Here is a 21288-nt window from a genome sequence, read left to right on the forward strand (position 1 = left end):
TAGAATGAAGGAAAGGAACTTTAAAAGGAATCAAAAACTAGCACTGGGTTACTGCATGAATAAGATACAGGAGATATCGAATGTAAATCCACTGCAGGGGAGGAAAAAAGCTTCATTAGTTCTGAAATCATGAAACCATCTGTTACAGAACCAGAACAGAAGTGACAAACATCCCACTTAAGAGAGTTTTAATAATGCATTTCTTAAGTTCTTAATCTATTGCATGCTTTTAGTTACAACATACCAACTGCGTTGTTCGTGCACTTCAAAGTCTTCAGAAAACTTCAGTCTGGATTACCTACTTTCAATCACAGCATACCAAGAGATTTTTTGTGTGCAGTATAGTGAAAGTATTTAGCAAAACATTCCAACACGAAGTGCAAAATATCATGAATGTTACCAGGTTCAATGCAGAAAATCTGCACTAACAGAGCAGCTTAACTGGTCTTTGCACTTATACAGTAATGAAGTCCTAAGAAAGGTGTCCCCAGAAAAAACAGGTTTTACAGTGTACAGGTGCTGCAAAATCCTTAAAATAAATTGGCTTCTTCTAGCTCTAGCAATTGCCTAAACTCCAAACAAATTTGAATTTAACTCTTAAAAAGGAACTGTAAATTAATTTCAGAGCCATATAATAAGAAAGCTAAAATGGTAGTGAGTACATGCTGCAATTTGAGTTCATTTTACTCTAGATTTGGGCTCTTCCTCTAGCAGGAAATTACAGAATCCCAAGTTTCATTGTGAGCACTTCATCCTATACCACAAGCTGTTTGCACGACATCTTGTGGTGCTATTCAGTATTGCCTTCCTCTCCCATTATAATATGATTTATATTCATTGCCAATTCACACCACCAAGACAGAATCCAACTATTATTTCAAAGGAGACTCAAGCTGCGCAGCTTTGAGCGTGGCTGTATTGTGGCTTAAAGAGAAGTTAGGAGAAGAGAACACACATACTTCTCTTTCAGCCACACCTAACTTTGTTTCAATTTGAAAAACAAACACATTACCCAAAAAGGAAACTCAGTAAATTTAAAGCGTAGACAGCAGAGATATGAGGAAAAACAGGGTAACTACAGTATGCTGTAAGGCAGAGAGTCACAGAGAAGAACAAGGGAGGATATAGCCTGACCAGCAGGACAATATAACTCATTAATGATAGCTTTGACACAGCATGCTCAAAGCACTTGCCATCTAGGGGTTTAGGCACAGTCTCATCCTACTGAGTAAGCAAACATACTGAAAAGTGTAAAATTAAAACTGAATAAAGCATCTCTCTAGTTCAAGGCCGTCATATTGTAGCACCTGAACTAAGCTTAAGCAATCCAGTACATGAACATCTGGAAGTTGCTGCTGCCATCAACATCAATGCAGATATGTTAATAATCTACACTCCAGAAGCTCTGACCAGACCACAAGCCAATATGCCATCAAGCAGTTTGAAAGACCTAGAGAGGTCTGTGGTTTAATCTACAATTAACCATTGCCAGCATAATTGTTGTTAAAGACACTACTTCATCTAGTGACAAGAAAGGTTATTTGAAAGAATGAATTGCACTGGATATGACCTTTCCTGATAATGCCCACACCTCTGAGGCTGCAGAGAAGCTTCTGCAAGCAGGAAAAAATCCTTGGTGGCAGAGACTGTTTTCCTGAAGCCTGCTAAAGTGGCATATGGGGTGCTGCCACCTAAATGGTTACACCAACTTATGGCCTGTCTTGGGCAGGCCAGTGATCAGTATTTGCAGATGTTTATAGGTCACTCAGCAGCATTTGAAAGATGTGAAAGGAGATTATTCACTGCTTCTCATTCTCCAATATCTCTATTAATTTCTGAAAATAGTGAGGGAAAAAAAACAGAGTCTTCCTTTAAAGATACCACCAAAAAAGGTGGTACTAGCACTGCCAGAATCTGCAAAGGTGTTAGTGTATTTACGGATATATGCCCACAGCATTTCAGAACTCCAATGTACTACTGTTCATCTTCCAGCAGGATGTCAAAAATCCTTAAATGACAAAAGAATTCCAGTTTTCCCTCAAAGTAAGAAAACAACCCACAGTCAGGGGCAGGAGGGAAGGAATTAGACAAGGATAGTCCTCAGGAAAGCAGAATTAAGAATGGTAACCTACCTTTTTAAATTTCAACCTTATGTTGCAACAATGTTACTGAAAGGCATTTTAGTGCCATTTATGATGCAGACTGCAACAAGTGTCTAAAGCAAACATGTGACAACATAACATGCAGAAACTACAGTGAAGACCTTAAACTGTAATGATTCCCTTTCTGAGAAAATAAAAAGAGCCTCAAAAAAAATTTAGTGACTGCATTACAGAGAATCAGAGCAAATCAACAGCTCATTGCTTATATTCTCATATGCACCAACTTTGCGTCAAAAAAACCACATTCACTGTGTGTCACTTGCCATCAAATCTGATCAATTTCTGCTGAAGGCGTGCTCTGCAACACCATACTCATGTCTGTATATCACATTTAGTTACTATCATGGTACCTACTACAGGGTTCAGACTTTATCTTGCAGAGTCATCAGTTCATCCAAACCATTCATCTTTACTGGCTTGTACATCCAGCTGAAACTAGCTTATCACCCTATTAGTGGGCATAGTGCCATTTCAACAGATGGGAAAGGCGGCAGACTTGCCAATGAACTAGTATATGCGTCAAGTTTGAATATTAGGGCTGGACTCTCCTCCAAGAATTTCATAAATGGCTGCCTATACAAGCTTTCCATGACTAGTTGAACAGGATATGCCAAGGCAAAACTAGATTAATTTAAGACTCCAGGAACATCTCTGGCAGCTGTTGGAAACAAGTTTTTAGCTCTGATGAATTTAGAAAAAAAAAAGTCTTCTGAACAGAGAATTGGGGAATGAGTATCTTAATGAAATCACCACCTTAGATCAGCTCTCTGCAAAACAGGCTTGCAAATCTCAGGAAAATATAAAGGGGGGGGGGGGCTTGCAGCTCAGCCAAGTTTTCTGATGAATAGCTCAACAGAACGTATAAGCCAAATCTGCAGGAAAAAAAAGTTTAATAAATTACAAATGTATTTTGCTTGGCAGGGATCTAGTTTAAAGATGCAAATCAGTAAAGTTGAAAGTGTTTGTTGTAGATTTTGCCATCTGCTTCAATACTATAGTTATCAGCATCTACTGATGTTCTTCATGTGGTTCACTTGTAAGTTTTTACATTTGGATTAGATTGAGCAACAACTAGTTTTACTGCTGAAAGCATATTGTTTCTAAGAACTAAACTCTATTACATACAGATAAAAAAGTAATAAATAAATATAGATGAAAATCCTCTATCCAACTACAATTAATAGTGGGCAGTAAAAGCTGCATCCTGACATAAGCAATTGCACATTCATTCTGGGTTACTAATTATCTCTTCTGGTTTTTCTTAAATGCTGGAAACTAGTCAGAATTTTAGCTCTACAGAGAGCAATGGTACATATCACAACCATTAAAATGTCCTATTAACTTATAGGAGGTCTGCATCAAACAGGATCTCTCTGCACTACACAAGTGATTTTGACAGTCTTCCATCTAGGCAGTTCTTTCTTTATTGATTCCATCAATCTAGACCAGGGAGAAACAATCTATGGTCTACAGGCTGGATTCAGCTTGTCTATACAATTTACATGACCCTCAGCTCTTGCCAGTTTTCTCCTGAAAACTCATGTTATGGGCAACAATGTACCATTTCCATTACTCTGGTGACTCAACCTGATCCTTTCTCTTCTCCTTCAAATGGGTGGGTATATCTAGAGGACCTAGACATTGATCTACGCTTGGGACGAAACCAGTTTACAGACAAGTGTCAGACTACCTAGGAATTTATTCAGGTTGTATAAAGAATACCGTATGCAACAGTTCATGTGACTGGGGAGGTGGGCAGAGAACAGAGGCATTTCCAGCCATGTGATGGGGCCTGCTCCACAGGAAAAAAAGGTTCTAAATCTAGACTGATTTATTTCAGCTACACAAAACCTCTTAATTACTCAGTTATTTAAAGAATAAGTAGGAAGACAAAGTTTCCACCCTCTGACAAGCAGATCCATTTCTGATATATTTGAAATGATCCAACTAACCAATGGGTTTGTTGAAAGCAGTATGTACTGAACAGGTAAGTTATATTCTCTTTTGTCAAAGTTCAATACCTGCAGGAAAAGCTACCCCCAAACTTTTTTTTTTTTTTTAAAGTGTGAGGTTTCACAACAAAGAGTTCAGCAAAAAACAATCAGAAGACAGTTCCTACTCATGTGTATGATCATTTCAATGATCGTTTCATCTCTATTATATAACAACCAAACCTTCCCACTTATTCAGATTCTAGATGCCAGCATGACAGAATTTCCAAGGCCCTGAAGTATTTCAAAATTCACATTTCATGTGTCTCAAGTAAACCACAATACTAACGTGTCAAGAAAATGTTACGTTCATCAGCTGACCTGAAGATTCTACTTTTAATTGAAAATTAATGAATCACAGAATTGCTTAAGGCAAAAAGAGAAGCTTGGGCAAGCTGGATAAAACACATGGGCTTTTGACACCAAGGGATGCTCTTTTAGACCTTTTAGAGGATAAAAACTTCAGCTGCATCTTTCTACTGAAATGATAAAAACAAAACAGTTAAGAGAAATAGTTTATATTAAGTCAACTTCAGACTTCATCAGATTTAAGTCTGCTGATACTCATTTGTGCCTCTTTGTGCAACGCGTCAGAGACTGTTCTATGTGGTAAGTATTACAAGACTGAAGACTGTCTATTCCAACAAATTATTGTTGGCTCTCCAGAAGCAATGGCATTGGCTTACTTCCACTTCATGACAAATGGAAGACAGACAACATAAAGAGGTTGGGATTTATTTTTTTTTATGTTTAGAATAATTCTTTAACATTTATATTTTAACCATGTGATATTGTTCAGGCTAACTTTCAAGAAGCAAGTGCAGTTCTTTCATCCAACAGCTATGCCAGTGACATTCTGGGCCATGTATTTACCTTGTGCTCCTCCCCTTTGCTGAGGAGAGGGGAGGGGGGGGGGGGGGAAAAAAGTACTTCTTAGCTCATCAGTAGGCCTAAGGAGAAATTTTCTTCCCAGCAACAAAGAAGCTAGCAAAGCACTCAAACACGACAGTGATACGGGACATAAACATATTCAAAATCAAAAATAGCAGTGTTGAGTGACAATCAAAAAGAGATCAGCAAACAGAACTCTGAAAAGCCGTAACAGTAATTTTATTTCACCAGTGAAATCTCCTCACAACCTCATATTTTAAAACACATGATACAGAAATAACTTGCACTTTTCTTTATGCCAAGTAGAGAGGGACCAGATTTGCCCATTTTAAAGAACACAAAACCAAAACACCTGAAGATATGGTGTCCTTAATTTGGACTATAGCCACCATTTTAGAAGACTTATTTGAGCTCGAAGGAAAGGAAACTTTGCTTGTTTCTCAGTAAGGAGATTTTGGGTCATTACCAGAGTTGAATATATGGTGTACATATGCTTGATAAATGACCTCTACATTTTCCAGAGTACAATGTAGTAATTTCTTTCCCTTCTTTTCTAATAATCCTCACCTGCAGTCCAGTGGTAGAACTCCAGCTCTGTCAGACCCTAAGAATTTCATAATCTTTTCTGCATAATGTTCATTCTTCAAATCTCCAATCCATATTAAGGGCTTCCCTACACAGATTTAAATCAAGGATAATTTCCTATTTCAAGAAGTCTTTGTTTGTCAGCTGTAAAGACCAGGCAGATCAAAGCCTGCTTCCTCTCAAGCCCTTGCTTTACAAGAACTTCTCTCCCCTAAATTTGAAGGGCAAGCCTGGAGGGGTGATTAATAAGGCACACATACATATCACAGTCTTCTCAGCTACTCTGTGTTTTCCATGTTCAAAGATGATCGCACATGTACATGAGTACATCAAGCCTCAGGAGACCAGAGTTTTATTCACCCAGACCACTGGACAGTTTCAGGTAAAAGATCACTCGCTTTTGCTCCTCTATCCAGAAAAATGTACACTGCAACATTTAACCTGCAAAAAAGTCTGGAATTTAGGATGAAACAAATTACGTATAGAATTACAGCCACGATCGGGGTACTTCCCTCTGTGGAAAAGCAGAAGCAGAGCAGAAGTTGAAAAAAAACAAAGCAGAAAGTTGTTTCCATGGGAGGGGACAAAAGAAGAAGGGTGCAAACAGCATAAATCAGCTCTAATGCACAAGTCAGGAGAGGGGCATCCATGTCAGATCAGCAAAAATTTTAACTGGAGAGAAAGCAAAAGCAAAGGATGCAGTGTAATAGCAGGGAAATAGAAATGTGGCAAACTGAGGAGGCCAACCAGCTTCTACCTCACAGGACTAAGCATCAAAATGACAGCAGCCTCACCTTGTTTTGACGTTACTTTGGTGTGGTGTAAAAACAACCACACCAGTCGAGGTTTCTGAGCATGGATGCTCTCTTTGTGCAGAACAATCAAACTGAAGAACAAATGATTGATTTTCTAGTGTAAACAAGGCCTTAGTTTATGGTCCTTCTGATTGGTTGCTGTAAGACTAGATTTCCAATTTGTTGTAGGATACCCTTCTGGCTTAGTAAACCTCTTGATGCTTCCACTTAGACAGTTTTCCTTCCACTTAGATACATTTTTTCTCTCTCCAATTCAGTTTCCTGTTAAGGAGTCCCAGGCTCTCTGGCCCAGTCACTTACACCGTTTTTTTCATTTCCTCATTTTGACTTCAGACCAATGCACTAAATCAGCAACGCCCTCCCACTTCAAGCTGGCCACCTAATTGCGATCAGCCTTTCCAACTACAACTTCCACGTATACTTCTGGGCACCTTTTTAAACGGCCCATTTGAGGGCGAAATGAAATGAGCGTCGGCGTGGTAAGCTATCAAGAGAGATGAGAAAACATAGGCAGGGGTGTTTTTTTTAAAAAAAAAACAACTTTGAGATTATTCTTCACTCCACTGCGAGCACCTTAAACACAAGCAACTGAACTTTTCCACGGAGTAACGAGAGGCTAAAAAACCGGACACCGGCGGCGCTGCTCCAGTGCCGCGGCCCGCGCGGGGCCGCCCCCGGGCAAGGACAAGGGCCCCCGTACCGCGCTCCCCGCTCCTTGGCCTCGGAGGGCAGGGTCGCCCCGCCCCCACCCCGCCTCCTCGCCCGCCCGCCCGCGGCGCCCGCGCCGGTCCCCGCTGACCCCGAGCGACGGCGCCGCTGCCCCCCCCGCCGGCGCGGCCCGGCCCGCCCCGCCCCTTACTTCTTGGTGTCGCTGCTGAAGAGCCCGAAGGCCGCGGGCGCCGAGGGCGCCGTGGTGGGCGCCGCCTCCTGCGCCAGCTCCGGCGCCGCCTCCCCACCCTGCTCGTTGTAGCTGAGGCCGTTCCCGGCCATGCCGCCGCCGCCGCCCCGCGAAACTTGCCGCCGCGGCGCCCCCGGCCCCTCCCGGAAGCGGCGTGCGCGCGCCAGCACGGCAGGGAGGGGCGGGGCGCGTCACGTGACGGGGGCGGGGCCGACCCTGCCCCGCAGCGCCGCCGTTGCCACGGCAACGCGGCCCGCGGAGGAGGGCGTGAGGCCGCGGTCCGGCCGTTGGCGCTCCCCCCTTCGGCTAACGGCTCCCGGCGGGCGGCGGGGGCAAGCGCCGGCCTAGGCCGCTGCAGAGCGCAGGGAGCAGCTGTTGCTCCGTCCGCTCTCAGCACACTCTGCTGCGGGGCCTGGTGTGCCGTGAGGTAAAGACCAGTCCCCGGCGCGCTTGGGCAAAGGAAAAGCTTAAAAGTCCCAAACACAGATCCTCCGCGCAGCTTCGGGGCGCGTCGCCGCCGCAGGCGCGCACTGCTCCCTCCCAGCCTCCCGGGCTGCCTGAGCACAGCCGTCTTCTCGCCTGCCGTTCGCGGACTTGCAAACGAGAGCTAACCCTGCCGGGGCCCCGTGTCGCAGTCTGGGAACAAACAGCCCGGGCTGAAATCTTCTGACTCACCGTCCTCCACCGCCAACGCGAGCGAGCCTCCCGCGGGCCTGGAGTGAGCTGCGCCTGGTTCACAAGGAAAATTTGAAGTATAGCCCTCATCGGCTCATCCGTTGTTTCTAGTAATCCATATTGCAAATGAATCGGTTTGCCAGTAAATGTGAGTACTTCGCTGCAGAATTGTTTCTAGGTAATGCAAAAACAGCTTTCATCAGAGATGTCGAATGTTCAAGAAGTTACTAAAAGCCAAATCCGATAAGCAGTCTGAATTCCACCACACGTAAGGGCCGGTAAAAATGAAAACGAAAGAGAAACACTCACAGGATATAACAGTCTGACAGAGAGATGGTGCCGTTTCCAGCGTTAAGAAAACTCACCGTTAAAGCAATGGTGGTGTAGCCTACATTACTGACAGCAACTCGGATGTGAGAGGCCAGACAATTTGTAAAAGGATAGTCAGATGTTGTATGAGGAAAGTTTCTCTTAATTTATTTTTATAAGCTCATTTTTCCCAGTGTTTTAAGGAATAATCCGCATTCATTAAAATGCCTTTCTTTCCATCTGCTGACATAACTTATATTAATGGAGTCCATCCTTTTCATCCTGATAACTGAACTCATTTCCAAAAGGTTACAGTTCACAATCAATACATTTTATCTTGCAGAGAAAAAAAGGGGAGGAAAGTGGTTTGTCATAAACAGCTTTTTTGAATTGCTTGTCCTCTGTCAACTTGTACTTTCTTATCAAAACTGAGTCATTGCCAAGCAAATAAACTTGACAGAAGGAGTTACCAATGCATTATTTATGAAGCAAGTGAAGCAACCGTAGGAGAAGCTGTCACCTAAGACATCTCCAGGTATCAGAAGAATAGTTGCTGGTGCTGCAGGGGAAGAAGTTAACCTTTTCTACTGCCTCGGTATTTGCTTTCTATGGATGCCAACATTTCAGTTTCATTTTATGATAACTCACAGCTTTTTTTTCTTTGTAGCACAATCTCCCTTGAAAGCCATGGCTTGGAGAATGAAAAGCCACTGCTGACTTCCAGTCACAACCTAAATATCTTTGACTGTTACCATTTTACCCATTGGTTCTTTAGACTTAATATTTTTTGTACAGCCCCTTAACACTATTTATAGTAACAGCCACTTACTTTTCTTTCCCTGTAGACATAAATATCTCCTCATTGTAACTACCTCAGGCTGTCATAACTGTTGATACTCTTCCCATAATGTGATTTTTGACTCGAGGCAGACCTCTCGATCATCCAAGATCAGACAGAATCCTAGCTGCTGATTTTTGAAGGATCAAATAGCAGAACAGACCGCACTGCTGGAGTTTTTGGTCAGAGTCAGAGGAAAAAGAACAGTTATTTCTCTCCTTCAAAATCTTTAAGATATTGCTATGGTCTACATAGAAATCTGAGAATTCATGCCAGCAGCCCTTTGAAATTGCCTCCAACTCATTTCTTAAGACCATACATTACTTTGAAATCTAATTGTGCGAGTACTTGAACTTTGTTCCCAAACATAGTTATGCATATGTGAATAGGTCCCTGACTTGTGTCTTTTGTTTGTGTATAAGGCGCACACAGTGCAGGAAGAGTTGACTTGCTATACTAGGTCAAGCCCATAGTCTTTAAGATCTATTCTAATTCCTTTTGAGACTGCCCATTCTCTGAAGCAAGAGGGTTTAAACTGCTTGCTCATTTGTAAAAATCTGTAAAATACATGTATTTATTGTTAGCAACACAAAACACCTTAAGTATAACCAACTAATTCTCCTCTTATTATTACACAGAACATTTTAAGAGTAACTTTAGAGGAAGGATTAATAGGAAAAGAGAACAGTAGATTGTAGATTGTTCGAGGGAAATTTGTGGGAATGCAAACATGGGGAAAAGCAGACAAATGGGCTGTTGAGGCGAATGGTCGTAGGACTGTGATACAAAAAGACAAGTAGATAATAACGGGGAAGCAGAACCGGGAAGGGCCTTGAAACTGAGAACAGAAAGCAAATATTATATAAAGATTTATGAAGTATCTTTGAACAGTCGTATCAGGAGGCCTAGGTATAAACTGCTATCAGTTCTCGCTACCTAGTTTTAGCCTGAAGTATGCCACAGCAGTTCCTTGAATAGTGTTCTCCTGGCCATATTAACTCTTCAAGATTACTGTGAAGTATGAGCACATTGCATTTATACCTGTACAGAATTAGTTCAAAATTAATGAATTATGAATGACAAAATACTACTGAATCAAACTTCTCCATTTACATTCATTCATTATAGTATTCTGTATTTCTGGTTATTGCACAGAATAAAAAAGTATACAAGGCTTAAAATAGAGAACAGTCAAGGCTTTTCCCTCTCAGTTTTCCACTCAGCATGTTTCTTTCTGAAACCATTTTACCTCCATGATTTGTTTCTATTGTACCATCATCATAACTGATACATAACTGATAATAACTGGTAGATTGCGTAGTTTCTTAATCTTCCATTCATGGATGTAAACAGCTATGTAATGCCTTATGTATAGGCATTACTTTTAAAAATTAATTGCACTGAACTTTACATCCCTGTATTCTATGGAATGGAAAATGTGTTTATATGGGTAAATACATATGCGTTTTCATCAAAACTCACATACTGTATATAAGGATGCATTTTATGGAAAAAACTTCAAGTTATTCAGCACAATTAACTTCTCTAAGCTTTCTGACGCATTTACAGAAGATATTTTGCAATGTTTTTTATCAAGTAAATTAATGTCCATTTTGTTTTTCAGCTGAACTGGGCTGCCATATGCTTGTCTGGTGCCCTCTTGTGGATCAGATTATTAATATACTATTCATCATACTGAAAAAGGTAAATGTAAAGTAACTCATTTTTAAAGGCATTCAAGCTGTGTATGACAGAAACTCTAAGATGTTAAATATTTTGCTGATATTTTCTATACCACTGATATTTTCAGATGTATTTATTAAACCAGAATATTCTGATATCTCTTTTGAATGTTTACATTTTTAGTAAATATTAATGCCATTGATGAAAGAAAAGTAATGATATGATACAAACTTCTGAATATTAATATTTTTAATTCTGTAATAATTTTTAAAACTGATGCATAATCAGTTAGTTTAAAATTAAACCCTGAGAGCTGTGTCCCCAACCTGGAATAATAGGTTGTCTTTAGAATTGTTCTTCAATATGAGGTATGAACTGAGCTGCTAGTATCCCAAATTAGTTTGGGAAAGCTATTATGCAGGTAAGAAAATTAGTGCGTTTGAAAAAAGCTTTGACCTACCTCTATCCAGCTGATTGTAGATTTGGGACTGTAATGAAAGTGGACCATTGCCCCTTCAAAAGTACCTGTTCTCCATCCGTTCTTAGGAGAGCTGCCTACCATATTGTCCACAGGAGCATTTCACACATGCAATGTTGAAACCTGCAGGCCACAAATTCTCTTTTGTTCCTATAAGACTTGTATGAATGATAAGATTAGACCATATGTGCTTTCTGGCTCCATCAAGTAATGTTCCTTCTAATGATTATGAAAATTTTGGTGAAATGAGAAATAGAAGAAAAATACAAAGCAAAAGGAAAAAAAACAGAACACGACAAAATTCTTGAGAAAGAATACGATCCTTGAATTACATGAGTTCTTAGTAATTTATTCAAGCATAAACTTGCAAAATAAGTATTACTAGAATTAAAACTTTCTTATATATATAAAATTAGGTCTTACTTTTAGGTAGAGAATATCTTGGAATTTAAAACATTAAGATTACATTCAAAAATTCTTAAATGTTCAAATCCATGTTCAAATCTGCTGTTCTGTTTATTGTACAGTGTCCCCATTTAAAAGTACTCCTATAGAGCTAGAAAATATGTGGTATCTCAGAGGACTTACCTTGACTAGAAAAAGAAGTTCATGGTGTTGCAAGATTCATACAAATGTCCCAGATAACCACAACTTCCATTCTAATGCAGTTACAAGTTACAGCTTCTCTCTACATTTACCCTGTTAATGTCAAGTCTAGGTTTTCCCATAGATCTCTTGCTGTAAAAAGGACAGTAGATTCATTTCTTCCGACTATAGACATGGGTTTTCCAACTTACCTTCTGCTTTTCCTAATCTAGACAAACATAAGGTGTAGATAAGTTAGAACAAAATATCTTCTTTTATTGCTTTAAGTAATGCAGCTTAAATAACTTTTAGAAACTTTGTGTCTATGTAAACAATTATATTGTAACATGTTTAGGAGGACAATGTTATTAGGTGGAGGTCCGCCCCAGACTTTGTTCAGGGTTTGCCTTAACTGACAAACTAAAATACAGTTTTTCCTGTCTATCCCAGAATTCCACAGTTTGTTAGTTAAAGTTTGTGAGCTAGCAGATTTGCTTAAAAGTATTTTTTATGTTAGCCTGGAAAGGCTAAAAGCTCTAATAAGGAGATATATAAGTATGGTTGATGGGTTTTTTATAGCATATCTTCTTTTCTTTCTTGTGCTGTCTCCTAGCCATTATCTAGAAGCTCCACTGAGTTAGGCTCACTTTGAAATACATGCTTTGATCATTGGAAATAGGTCTTACTAGGTCCTGAGTTTTAGAAAGAAAATAAAGTGTGCTCACTAAGGACTTAAGCCTACTCATTTCTTGTTTACCTGGACATTCTCCATGTTTTATCTTCAAAATATACTAGAACAACTAATTCGCCTTTGTGTCTGTGTTTGCTCTCTACTAGCACTGCAAGTGAATTATTTGGCAGAAATTAACTGCCAAATATTCACAGCAGGAATGACAGGATAATTAGAACTCCCTGAAGTGTAAGTCTCTATCTTCCAATAACCTACATGCCTCTGTCCTAAAGAACTTCTATTCAGTTCTTGAGTTCAAAATTCAGTTTCCTGTTGAGTAAACAGCAATTACAAAATACACAACAACAAAAAGAGAAATTAGGCAATTTTGAAAAGTAGGGAGAAGGCTAGAGGTAAACACACTGTGACTTCCTTATTGTGGGATCAGTTAAGCATCAGTCCTGGTATAGATGACAGCAGTCTATAACTACAGACCTACAACAGGTCTTATCTGTGTTGAATGAATATAGTATCCAAATACTTTCCACTGTCTGGACTGCTGGAGCACAACATCCTTCAAACATACCACCTTCTCAATCCTGCTGCCCTCAGCATGTATCCTATGCCACAGGGTGAGAAAGGATGGCATGCAACAGAAAAGTCCCTATCCAAGGAGATTTAACTTCTTTTCTAGCATTTCTGTACAATTTAAGGACACAAACTAATCAGATTGTAAATGATTACCCATAACGTAAAAATAAAATATAAAGTGGACCTTGGAATAAAGCAATAAAGAAAAGTAGAAAATTATTTTTATAAACAAGAATGATCAAAGAGGAGGAATGAAGGCTCAGAAAAATACCACAGCTCTTTCAGATGGTAGAGACTGCAGAAGATGAGGTTCTTACACAGATGTAATAGAATTTGGGGGAGAAACGTAGGGAGTCTGTTACTGGAGAAGTAACAAAGTGAGAGAAAAAAAGCACATTGCCAAGAAATGGTTACTCCTCATATTTTCCTAAGGGTGAAACACTTAAATTACTTATCCTACTGGAATTTTTTTTAATGTATGATAATTTATAAATGGTTTCTGGAAAGAACATAATGAACTGGCTGAGAATCAGGTCTGCAAGCAATTGCTACACTCAAGTGCACTTGTATGTGAAAGGGGTGAAAAGGCCAATAAATTATTTTCCTAGCAGATAAAGAATGAGGAAGTTGAAGATTTGTCTTGGAAATAACACTGGATACACAGATGGTAATTTCAGACAAGCAAAAAAAAAAAAAGAAAATCAGCCTTTTTCATCACAGATGTCACATACTCCCCTTGTCATCACCTCAGAATAGTGACCATCCATAACCTGAAACTCCACGCTTCTTGTGAACAATCTCTCTGGCTTGTCTTGGAAAGAGGTAAGGGTTTCTCAGCAACCTACAGATTGTGATCCTAAAGGAGCTCACTTACTCAGTTAATTAAAACACGAAGTTTTTTCTATAATGAACTATGATCTCTCAGACAAGGGTATGTTTGTTGTTTCTTTAAAAAATTTTTAGGAAGCCTGAAGTAAGAAGGATTTAAGTGGAAATTCTGTTTCACTTTAGAGTGTATCTCTGACATCTATACTTTTTTTTTTCTGATTTATTCAGTTCGTCTAGTGCTACTTCTAGTGCTACCAATCACTGTAATATGTGGTGTTTTTTCACATACTCTGAAGATGGAAAATCCTTAAAAATTATGTGAAGAAAATTAGATTTCTCACATTTATTTTAAAGACTAAAATAAACAAAATATGGTGTCTATGTATGAACTCTTTATTATTAAAGTTATTTTCCATTTGGATTCACCAACGTTTTTTATAATGTAGGCTGCATTTAAATACAGACAATTTGTAGTTAATCCTGGTGCCAATTTCCTGACGTACTTAACAAAATTGAAATGATATAGACATGATGGCAAGAAAGGTCAAGATAAAGAACAACTTACATATGAGAAAAAAGCTAAATAGACTGGAACACTTCAGCCTGTAAAAGAGACAATTGGTAGAGATCTATAAAATCATGAATGCCAGAGAACATGAATCATTTCCTCATCTGCTAAGATGGCTAGAGGGAATCAGATGAAATTGGCAGATTGTAGGTCCAAAACAAAAGAATTTCTTTTCATACAACACAAAACTAGAATGTGGATTTTAATATTTGCTATGGGATACTGTTGATGCCGAAAGTGTACACAAGTTCAAAGAACAACAGGACAAATTCATGGAAGAAAAGGTTATTAAATACAATGATATCATCTCTGGCTCAGGAAGTTCTTGAGCCACAAATTTATCACAGGGAAATATAATTATATACTTTCCTTGCTCTGATAATCTTCCATAAGAATCTGTAATTTAGTCACACTTGTATGAAGTATTCGGGGCTGGATGGGCCTTTGATATAAGCAGGTGCAACTCTTCCTACTTGATATATTTTAGCTCACTATGGCTGTTGCAGCTATGTAAAGGTGTGGAAATCCCACTGTCCTATAATACAGCTCAGCATCTGAAAATGAGAAATGGCAAGTGACAAGCCAGCTTTGTACAATCTACACAGAAGTGCTCTGTGGGGCACCAAGAGTCCACACACTATAACTGGGAATTTCAATGCAGATAATGAAGAAATTAAGCATATATATTATCTAACAGTATGGCTCAACTTCTACCAAAGACATGTAGTCTAGTAGAAAGAGAATTAAAGTTATGCCACCTCTCTGTTTCTCAGTTCTTCTTCTAAGAAATGGGAGCATATCTTTCTACCAGGTCTCTAGTTGAAGAATGCCACACACAAGCCAAGTCAGCCTACATCCCATACTGCTCACAAAAGTTGAAACTTCAGTGAGGCTTCCTGTTTTATTTGAGAGAAATACAGAAAGGTCCTTTGTCCTCAGTTTTATTTATCCCCTCAGGTCTTGTTCTCCATTTGGTCTTCGAAGTCATGAAAGCAAATATGTAAACACTTCTGCCAAACCCCTGTGATCAGTCTTTAAAAATGTTAAATGTTTATAGAGCTGTTATGATTTTCTGTGAGATGTGCTTGAGATGTTATACATATGATGACCCTTCTGTTCTCCTCTCAGGTACCGGGCTGCTGCTTGTTGGATGTCTAGTCCTTCAATTTGTAACCATTCTGTGCTCCAGAGTTATTAGATTTAGTGCTCCACAATGGAGTTCACCCCTTCTTCTCACTGCTTTAGTCAAAACTGCCAATGTAACTTATGCAGAAATTCTTTTTCCTCTGTAACAGTAAACTGAGATCCAGATTTTTGTTTTAGATTCCAGATTATCTTAGTCATTTGTTTTCCTATGAAAGAAATACAAAATAAGATGATACTATTAAAGAGAAAAAATCCTATTTCATCTTTTATACCTCTCTGTTCCATAGCTAAACTTGGACTCAAAGGGGAAAAGCTTTCTTACAAAAGTTCTTTGGAAATGAATTAGTATCCTTGTAGATATGAATATTACTTGAAAGAAGATCTATCAAGCAGCTAGCAACTAAGAGCAGAGGACTTAGTATAATAGATTTCCATTCAAACCTTGACAAAGTGGTTAAAGATTTGCCAATATGTCACGTAAACCTGACACCGTTCTTATCAGAATTTTGCTTCTGTGGCCTTTGACGCCTGCATTTCTTCATTCTTTTTATCACTATTGACTAGTTCATGAAATGCTAGTGAAAGAGGACAGGTGTACTTCTATTATCTCCTTTTACTGGATGTTCAGCAGGGAAAGTTTGAGGTTTGGTCTGAGTTGTTACCCAATATTCAGGGCTTTTCATGCTCATTTTTGTTAGAAGAAATTGATGGTATAAGCAAAGTCAAAGTAACAGCTCATGTTGCACAAAAGGAGCAACTCTTCAGGGACACACAGAAGGAGTGTCAGCTATTCTGAAACTGCAAAACTGCAAAAAGCAAGCGGCATAGAGGAACCTGGCAGACTAGTCCGGATACTAAGAGTATGTGAGTGGGATAAGGAATGCAGTGGGACAGCAGGGAATACCACACCTACGCAGTGGCCAGGGTGGTCTGCATCTGGTTCTCCTCAGCAGAGCTTTGCGTAGTGGGCTTTGCTTCTGGGGCAAAAGATAACACAGAGCAGTGGAGAACACTACCCCACTCATGCACACATTCACTTAGATGTGGGGTTGGGGGGGAGCAGGGAAGAAGATGAAAGCACCAAACAGAGATTTCACCCTTGATACCAAACAGCCTTCTTTCTGCCTGGAGAAAAGTGTTTCTTTGATGCAGCTTTGTACGTAAAGTCCTAATTCCCTGAAAATAGAGAGAAAAAAAACAGATAGCAGTTTCCTCCTGCACAGTTTCCAAACTGCCTTTTCAGCAGATTTGGAGCCCTAGAAGTCCTCTTTCTGCATGCATTGTCTCAGGCTCCCATTCAAACTTGCTCCTTCTGATGACTGATGGCTTTCTGTCTCTTATCCACATTTTGCCAGTCTAGTTTCTTAAACAGTTGATGTTCAGACAAGATGAGGACTTAAAGCTTTTCCAGCAAAAAATAATTTAAGCAGAATTAGTACCTTTGAAAGCAGGCTACTTTTATTCAAGCATCTGCTAATGAATAAAAGTGTCTAAATTCAGGCACTCTCATTTTAAGGGGTAGGCAGTTAAAAACAATGGAACAGAGTACACCAGCAAAATATTTCTAAATGGAAAAGAAATTTCAGCCTTCAAGAAACAGCAGTAGTTCTAAACTTTAGTCCACATAGGAACTCAATAATTTGATTGCCTGAAGGACATTCCTTCTTCCCTTCTCCCATCCTTTAGACTTTCATCAATTCTGTTTTTAATTTATTTCTGTACATTGCTTGACTATTGTTAGTTTTTCTGAGTGTCATTCAATTTCCCATATGACAGAAAGGCAGAGAAAATTTGATACCCATGTGGCGGATGGATGAATGAATTTTTTGCCTTAAACATTTCCTGGTGCATGGGGTGCAGGCAGGCCACAACCCCGAACAAGCCATCTGTCCCTGGCGGAAACAGGACTGGGCTGCTGCGACCCCCCCGAGATGGTCTCCCTGCGACCACCCAGGTCACACCAAGCCTGCACTGAATGAGACCACAATCGGGCAGAGACTTTGGGATCTGGACTGTAAATTATTGTCCGTTTTTAGCACAACTTCTATAAAACGTGCTTGGCATGAGTGGCTAAATTTGCTGAAGCCTTAGGCCGCACTCCCTAGTTCAGTGAGAAAGGGCCCCAGGGCTGGTGCAGGCGGGAATGATAAGGGAGTTACCAGCAATTTGCATTCCTGTGCACTGCTGAAACAGTGCTAATTGCTGGAGTTATCACCTTCTTTGTCAGGACCTTGAGAGCTAATGGCTGGACCCAAGAATGGAGACACACCTGTCAGCAGAAACGGCAACAGTAAATGGCCTACCTAGGGACAGTGATGAGACCCAATAAGGAGCAGGAGACCCCAGACCCAAATATTACTATTGGTCTGGACTACCACGTGAGGAGTGGGAAAACTTAATTTGAAAAAGCTATAATTGCCGAGGGATTTCTTTGTTTGGCCCTCTCGCTCTCTCGGCCCTCGCTCCTCGTCCCTCGTCGGAGGCCCCCAGCTTGAGCTGTGATTCGAGCGGAGTCAGCGGAACATCATCGGCCTCGGAGTGGTGGTAGCTAGCTTCCTCTCTCCTTTTCCAACTTTCTCTATCTTTTCCCCTTACCCTTGTTCTGTTCCCCTCTTCCCTTCGCCTCCCCTTCGCTTTTCCCCCACCTTTCCTCCCCATTTCGTGGAAAATAAAGTTAAAAGGTTGTACGATATTTGACCAGATTTAGCGTCTTAATCTCGTCCTTGGGATCGTAACGAAACCCTCCCGATATTGGATCGGGACAACCCATCACTGAGAAAGTTTGGGAGAGTTCTCAAAGGTATTATATATTTTTGCCTGGCTCTTACTTTTCCCTAGAGATTTCCTTATGGTCACTCTTGGAGAATGAGACTGAGAGATGACCTCTTGTTCTGACCCACTACAAACTTTCTTACGGTCTTATAATTGAGACTGTGACATGGAAGTGGTATGTGAAAAGCTATGCAAAAAGGGAAAAAGTAGGGTGAAAGTTGCATGGAATGGGAAATGGGAAGTCAGAAAGAAAATTACCTACAAAACACAGTTTTAGAAAAAGGGTTAGAAAATGGGAGCACATAATAGAAGAGAAAACATTCCATTCTCCACAGAAGAGCAAGGTTTGACACAACACGTTACACACACCAAGTCTGGTTCTCTAAAGGTTCTGATATCATTTAATCATTTCTACCCATATAAAGTAAATGCAGAGTCTAAGTCTTCAGATGGCAAAATAAAAATTTACATTCCTCAGGCACTTATTTTGCACCTAGTGTTACTTTGAGATTTTTCAAGTAAACTTGGCTTTGACATCTAGTTTAGTTGCATTAGAAATCAACCTTTTTGAAAGGTATTTTACATGTATGCAGTAGTATGCAGAAGTAAAGATCTGACCATTAAATTCATTCACATACTATGAGAATAGTCAGGAATGACCACAGCTTTCTTTGTCACATGGAGGTAGACACTGCTCTGAGCACATGTAAGAGCTGAGACTCTTCACAGTGCAGCAAATTGCCTGGTGCCTGAGTGAACGGGGGGAGTCTGCAGTCCCCTATTCTGCCCGAGCCCTGTGGGCACCCCCAGGCCTCCCCTTCCCTGCCCACCCCCAGGCCCCCATTTCAGCCCAGCTCGGGGCCGTCAGTCCCTGTCCCGCGAAGCCGCAGCAGTGCCGGGTCCAGCTCTGCACAGCCTTGCCCCTGTCCTGCCACAGCCCTCCCCGACCCATGGGCGCCCACCCCGCTTCAGCCCAGCACCGGCCCCCACTGTCCCTGCCGCCTCCAGCTGCCCTGCTTCCTCACAACTTAGAGGTCCACAGGTCAACATTTTCTTTACAGTATAAGGAGCTGTTGTTAGTGTGCATCATTGTTGAAGGGAAATAATGTACATATATTTAGTTTTATTCTGGAATGATTAATTAAGTTAAGCCTTCTTCAGTGGCAGTTCCAGCTTCGGGCACAAGAGGTAGATGTTTTCACAGAAAACTTCCAACAAATACTCTGCTGAACAGCTCTGTTATACTCCAGGGTGACCAACAATTGTTCATTTCCTCTTTTATGTGGTATGTCTGAATATATTTACAAAAAGTGAGATTAACTGTAAAAATGTAATCTGGAGAAAGTGCATAGACATGAGATGACTTACAATGCACTATGTGAGTTATATACATTTGTTGCAGGGGATCTCAGGACCTTAGAGGGGATGAAGTGTCTTGTTAATATTTTGTTCTCTAGAAAAAAATTTTGAACTTTGTACACACTTGTAAGACCAGAGTGCAAATAGTAAAGCCGATTTTGTGGGTGATGGAGAGTACAAGTCACTTGGCCGGAACTGAATCTGTGTTAATGCTTTTCTGCATGGTTGGGGCAGTCTTTTAAGTCACCACTCTTGCTCTCTGCAAGCTAAGCAATTAATGACCAAGAGTCAAGAGGGTGGACAGCAATAGCCTCAGACACTACTTTCGTTTTACGCAGTATTAAGTTTGCGTAATAAGTGGTTGATATTTTTCTTTAATAAGAAATTTTCTTTAATAGGGAAGAAATACTTGGGACTATTAAAAATTTGTATTTTTAACCTTGTAAGAATTCTTCTATTCCTAAACATCATGGAGACGATATGAGACATTAGCTGTATTTCTTTTTCATAGGGACCCACACACATTCCTTCGTTAACTGCTATCTAGCAGGATTATCAAAGATAATTTTTAAGGGGAATACAAAAGATAAATTTTTATATTAATGCAAATAAGAGCAGTATTATATAGATGCACCTAAGTCGAATGATTGTGTTTAATATCAGTCAAAATATACTTTGTATTTTAATCTTCCAATTGTTACCTAAACATGATTCTTTAAGCAGGATTGTAGACTGTAAACATAGTATGTTGTATAGATTCACAGTACCCAATGTAAAAAATAACCTTTTTCTTTGTACAGTCTCAGGAGGAATTGGCTAGGGACCTGAGGCAATAAATGTAGTGGGGTCTGCTTTTATATGTAAGTAAGTTCATTAGTAGACCCATCAACTTTAATGCAGCTATTTACATGAGGGAGGATTTCTTGCATGAAAAACAGTTTCAAGAGGGAACTTAGTTGTGGCCTGGAAAGTTTTTGTGGGAACTGCAGCCAAAGACAGACCATGCATTTTTTCAGGTCTTCATTTTTACATATTATCTGAAGAGTGTATTTTTTGTTGTCAATAAGAACTTTAATTTATGGAGGATAATACTTACTTCAAAGGAGTCTGAAATTTTAAGTAATTACTTGCCATTAATCTTATGAAATCCTATGGAGGAGATTCTTTGTTCTGTTTCATTTACATGATGAACCTTGCTTTCCTGTGAAAGAGCTTTACGATATTTAGAGTATCAGCTTGTGCAGTTACTTTGTGATATCTGTAGTCCCTGTGAAAATTGTCCAGTTTCCTGTATCCACGATACTTGCTTTCTTCAGGGGCCCTGACACTCAATTTATTTTGCTCACAGATTTGATGCCGGAAGTGCATAATCCTTGCCATAGCAGATGATCTATAATGCAGCTTTACGTATTGCCAAATACCACACAAAATAAACTCAGCCTTT

The 21288-nt window shown here is 40.0% G+C and overlaps 1 protein-coding gene and 2 long non-coding RNA genes across 4 annotated transcripts in view; 1 reads left to right on the forward strand and 2 right to left on the reverse strand.

Annotated features, from left to right (window-relative positions):
- The window catches only part of LOC112987022 (AP-3 complex subunit beta-1), a 151001-nt gene extending 143467 nt beyond the window's left edge, over positions 1-7534 (reverse strand). For both annotated transcript variants that reach the window (XM_064500489.1, XM_064500490.1), the window contains exon 1: positions 7304-7534. In XM_064500489.1, coding sequence (XP_064356559.1) covers positions 7304-7434 — 131 coding nt within the window. In that variant the 5' untranslated portion in view covers positions 7435-7534. The remainder of the gene's footprint in view (positions 1-7303) is intronic.
- On the reverse strand, positions 5241-7179 carry LOC135324194 (uncharacterized). Its single transcript, XR_010385552.1, has 2 exons — positions 6424-7179; positions 5241-6070 (listed from the first exon to the last, which is right to left on the reverse strand). It is a non-coding gene; the product is annotated as an uncharacterized LOC135324194 (long non-coding RNA).
- Positions 7534-18403, forward strand: LOC135324394 (uncharacterized). The gene is made up of 3 exons (XR_010385750.1): positions 7534-10868; positions 13783-13993; positions 15696-18403. It is a non-coding gene; the product is annotated as an uncharacterized LOC135324394 (long non-coding RNA).
- The last annotated feature ends 2885 nt before the right edge of the window (positions 18404-21288 follow it).

The sequence above is a fragment of the Dromaius novaehollandiae genome, chromosome W, assembly GCF_036370855.1.
Source record: "Dromaius novaehollandiae isolate bDroNov1 chromosome W, bDroNov1.hap1, whole genome shotgun sequence".
NCBI lineage: Eukaryota > Metazoa > Chordata > Aves > Casuariiformes > Dromaiidae > Dromaius > Dromaius novaehollandiae.